General features: G+C 34.7%; 1 protein-coding gene across 1 annotated transcript; it reads right to left on the bottom strand.

The window, feature by feature from the left end:
* Positions 1 to 1,398: 1,398 nt before the first annotated feature.
* On the bottom strand, positions 1,399 to 4,391 carry LOC132051124 (uncharacterized). Its single transcript, XM_059442401.1, has 3 exons — positions 4,094 to 4,391; positions 3,811 to 3,891; positions 1,399 to 3,445 (listed from the first exon to the last, which is right to left on the bottom strand). The coding sequence occupies exons 1-3, from the start codon at positions 4,133 to 4,135 to the stop codon at positions 3,125 to 3,127; spliced, it is 444 nt and encodes a 147-aa protein (XP_059298384.1). The 5' UTR covers positions 4,136 to 4,391; the 3' UTR covers positions 1,399 to 3,124.
* Between the last annotated feature and the right edge of the window lie 337 nt (positions 4,392 to 4,728).

Raw genomic sequence — 4,728 nt, 5'->3', positions numbered from 1 at the left:
AACATTGAAGGGGTATTGGGCATGATTTTTTTTTTTTTTTTTTGGGGGGGGGGGGGGGGGGTTCCATCTTAGTAATTGCAATGAGCACTTGGGTGGGTACCGGTGTAATTGTTCGGGTGGGTAAGGTAAAATGATATATTGAGGCGGGGAATGCATGTGAGGCCTAGAGGCGTGGTTGTGGTAATAAATCCACTAGGTTGGTATGGTTGTTGCTTATGTGGGCTATGATAGCCATGTTTGATTAATCCTTGTAATTATGTGATATCATGTACCTCATGACTCCATGATTCGTATAAATTATGAAAGAATGATCCATGTTGATACTCGAGTTGTACTTATGTGATTCCATGATGTACACTTATCCATCCCATAATTTCATGATATTGGGACATGATATCTTGAATACATGCATTCATTCGTACATACTTGCTGGATAAGTTGTGGAAAATGAGATATGAGGTGGTTTTTAAGGCAGGAAAAATGTAAGATTGAGGTTACATATCCGTGATGATTTATGAAATTGGGTTGCACGCCGCAACATATATAAATTAAGGGATCAGTTTGCAATTCGCAACATGGGATCGGGTTGCACGCCGCAATGGGTATATGGACTTCGCAAGTCCCCCATGGGTCATGGCTAGACGGAATGACTGCTAGCATGTGTATACCCGAATTGATATTGGTCAATGCATTGCATTCATACATTAATTCATCCATTTATTCAATTATTTTTCTTATTGATACTTGGTTACCTGTGAAATACGAATTCTTGCTTAGAACTAGCAAATCTAGGTTGAGTTAGCTTGAAAAGTGTTTAGATTTAGTTTTTTTATGCTTATACGTGTTTTCCTTCGTTGTCGGCATATGATACCTATGCAGTACTAGTGGTTTGTACTCATACTACAGTTGCTGCACTTTTCGTGCAGATACCGACCCCTCTTCCAGCTCCAGGCCTCGTGGCTGATCTTGAGGTGGTGCATTTAGAGGTTTTCGGGTGAGCCATAAGTCATACCAAAGAATCTTGGATCTCCTCCTTATATATATATATATTAAGACTGTTAGTTAGTATTTTTGATGTATTTAACTTCCGCATTACTTTATTTAAGTCGGTTGACAATTTGGGGATGCTTCGCCTACCAGGGAGATAGAGTAGGTGTCATCATGACCCGTGAATTGGGTCGTGCTAGTAAGCATTTTGTCATGCTAATTTTGTGAAAAATGTTAGAGATATTAATAAAATACAAGTGTAGTTTCTCTGGGCCTTATTAATCCAAGTACAACATCATATGGGTGAAGACTAAGCCCACAATCTCCCGCCTTTTTCAAATAAAATGATGCATATGTCACATCTCATATATCCGGTCAAAAAATAGTAATGACTTCTCTTTTTTCTTTCCATAATTGGGACGCAGGTATAGTATTCTCTTCACATCTCCCCCCCCCCCCCCTCACACCATGTAATATAATTTTTTTAAAATTAAATGAAATTACACCAATCTCCAAAAAATAAAAGATGCAATATTTTCCACTTGAGTAAACAACTTTGTTTCTCCAAAGAGCCCGCACACTGCATTTGATCATATTGATTCGTCAGGAGAATTTGCTATTCCTGAAAATTTTACATTCGATGCCACCTACATATGTAGGTTTAAGGTAAAGTCTATATGAGATTAGAGGTGTGTTCGATATGACTGCAATATTTTTTTTGAAAAATAAGTTAGTATTGAATTCTCAAATAATATTTTTATGTGTAAAAATTCACCAAAGTAAGAAAATGACTTCTTTCGCTTTTAGGCGAAAGTCGATTTCTTTCACAATTTTCTCATTTCTTAAACTTCATATGACTGTCTTAACCAACATTTTGACAATATGTATCAATTTTTCTAATACTAAAAAGTTTCATCAACACACTAGCTATTCAATTTTCTAGGGGGTGGTTTAGTTCAGAACAAGGATATTAGAGACAGGGGCATATTTAATGTGTAAAATATGGTGCACGTGAACTCATGGTCTCTTTACAAAACTAGGTATTTTACATTTATATTTTTTAGAGTTGATATAATATTATCTGCTGGCACTCATTCTTTAAAATATTGTGTGGTGCACTTGGTTGAATGCTAAGTTATTTACCTATAGGAATAGGGATCAATTTCGACTTAATACTTTTTTTCTTGTTTTTTCAGTAAACCCATGTTCTAGAAATTCTAGATCTGCCTCTGAATTTTGAGATTATAATCCCAATCAAGCACTAAAAATGACATTTAATCCTGTGTCCTATATGAAAATACAAAACAAAGATGTTGATTTAAAATTTATACCAATTTGAGCTAATTCCAATAATCAAATACCAAATTTTATACCGGGATTAATATTCTAATCCTGATAACGAAACAACCCGTGAGATTATTATCAATCAATATAAAAAAAATTATGTCAGTATTTTCATCCTTCAAATAGACACTGAATAATATGAATTTATCGAAAAATTTATATTTTTCAAAAAGAATATAAGTCATTTTTCAAACTATATTTTAAAAAATGTGTTCCATCATATGAAATGTAGAATAAATAAAGAGTAGTCTTGCGAGATCAACAAAGATAATCAGAAACACTAACCTGATCATCAGAGTAAACTTAATCAAACCCACTGCCATGTTCATTAGGTAGGTCAGCACCTGGAGGTCCAAGATTCTGGAAGATATAATCCATATTATTGGAATTTAAATAAGCATCATAATTTTCTATGTCATTTGAATCACTTGCTTGAGTATCACTCACATGTGATGCCACGATAATATTACTTGGGTTAGACATGCTTGGCTCACCAATATATTGCTGGAAATTAGCATTTGTTGCTCCTAAATCATTACTTGTCGTATTCTCAATGTATGCATCGGACATTATTTCGCTACCAGAATTTGTTGTTACATAGGGCATATTGAGGTCCAAGTCATAGTCATTTTGAGTATGATGATCCCCACTGTTAAATGCCAGCTCTGGCCTATAATTAGTGCTCCTCGCAGTTGGGCCTTGTAGTCCGTGTGAACCTAGCATTCCAAAAATGGTCCATGTTGTTGTTGTTGTAGCCCACCATCAACATTATTTTGGATCGAAAAAAAATAAGTTATTGAATGGGTTGCCAATGTTGAGGTAGGGGGTTGAACCTGAAGTTGAGAACGATAGAGCTGCTACTGAGTTGAACGCTCTCCTCTAGCATAAATATTATTGGTATTAACATGTGAAAATGGAAACTTTGGGCCACTTTGGATTTGATATGGGTTACGTTGCTTTCGTTGCAGCTTTGGAACATTTGTTTGAAGACGAGGCATTGTCCAAATTTTCTAAAGCTATTTTTTTGTTGAGAACCACTTGAGGATACTTGATCTGATGGGTGACGAATAGATTTTCGCTCTTCTAGAGCTCTCCAGTTGTTGTTACGACATTTCTGAGAGGTATTAGAAGAAAAAGAATTAAATGAGAGTTGGATCATGGAGATATAATTTATCATCTAATCTGATTTTAATTTTGTTGTGTTTGAAATGACGAAATTCATTTTTAATAAAAAACTTTTTTGGTCTTTGGTAATTGGTGAACAATAAAATTTTCTTGAAACGATATGAACAATTAGAAAATTTAAGGATGTACTGCCACAAAAAGATTCTTATTTGGATTTGTGTATGGGTTCAATTAAGGTGCTCACGTCAGTGGTCTTGACTTCCACAAAAAATTATACTCTCTTAATAGGATCAATTGCATGAAAAGATATTTAAGCATAAATAGTCTTGGGATTCAAAATAAGTGTGTATGTACCTGAAGCTGGCTTGCAACTTGCGTTTTGGTAAGACCAGGAAAATTCATCATCTTAAGAATGTCTTTTGGATAACATCCTACCTGTTTCATAAGAATATAACTATAATTTAATCACTACAATAACAGTCCTTGATCAAGCTACGCTATATGCAAGTACAAGAATTACTACGCCTTAATCTCAGACAAGTTGAGATTAGCTTTACATATGAATTATCACTGACCATATCGCTCCATATAAATGATCAATTATAGAGAAAATTAAGTAACTGTGAAATAAACTTACTTCCTTCGCCAAGTTGTTGCACAGCTTCCATGAATTTGGCATGAAGATCTATAGTCCATTTTGCACAGACCTTTTGTCCAACAGCCTTATTAGCACTTCTGTGGCTCTCTCCATCATCACTCTCTTTTGTGCTTTTTCTACCTCTCTTCCTCCTTAACTTGTATTTGTCATTCGATACGAGATTGTTTTCAACCTCATGAATATTATTTCTATGTTCCTCAGTATTAGGCACATTCTTCTCTCCAGCTGGTTCTTCATCTCCAACAATATCTTTGTTACCAATATCATCAGGATCACCAATAACATTCACATGATTTCCACTTTCTTTTAATCCTTCTTTCGCCTTTTTCTTTTGATTTTTTTCCCTCAATACAAGTTGCCATAAGTATTTCACAATTTCCTCGTGAAGTGGCTTTTTCAGGTAAAGGTGAGCTCTATCATTCAAATCCTTCTTTGCTAAGCGTGGATTGTGTTCATCACATACAACTACATTTGTATTGTATTTATTAAAAATAACAACTAAAATAATAAACTAATAAACGATAACCCTCTATACCCTCTTTTCTAAGAGTGAATTCATGTGTTCATCAAATACTGCTGCATAATTATTTTTGAGAAGCTAGCCATTGGAATTA

Source organism: Lycium ferocissimum, chromosome 3 (assembly GCF_029784015.1).
Source record: "Lycium ferocissimum isolate CSIRO_LF1 chromosome 3, AGI_CSIRO_Lferr_CH_V1, whole genome shotgun sequence".
Taxonomy (NCBI): domain Eukaryota; kingdom Viridiplantae; phylum Streptophyta; class Magnoliopsida; order Solanales; family Solanaceae; genus Lycium; species Lycium ferocissimum.
Note: the sequence above shows the minus strand (reverse complement) of the source record. Positions and strands in the feature narration are given on the sequence as shown.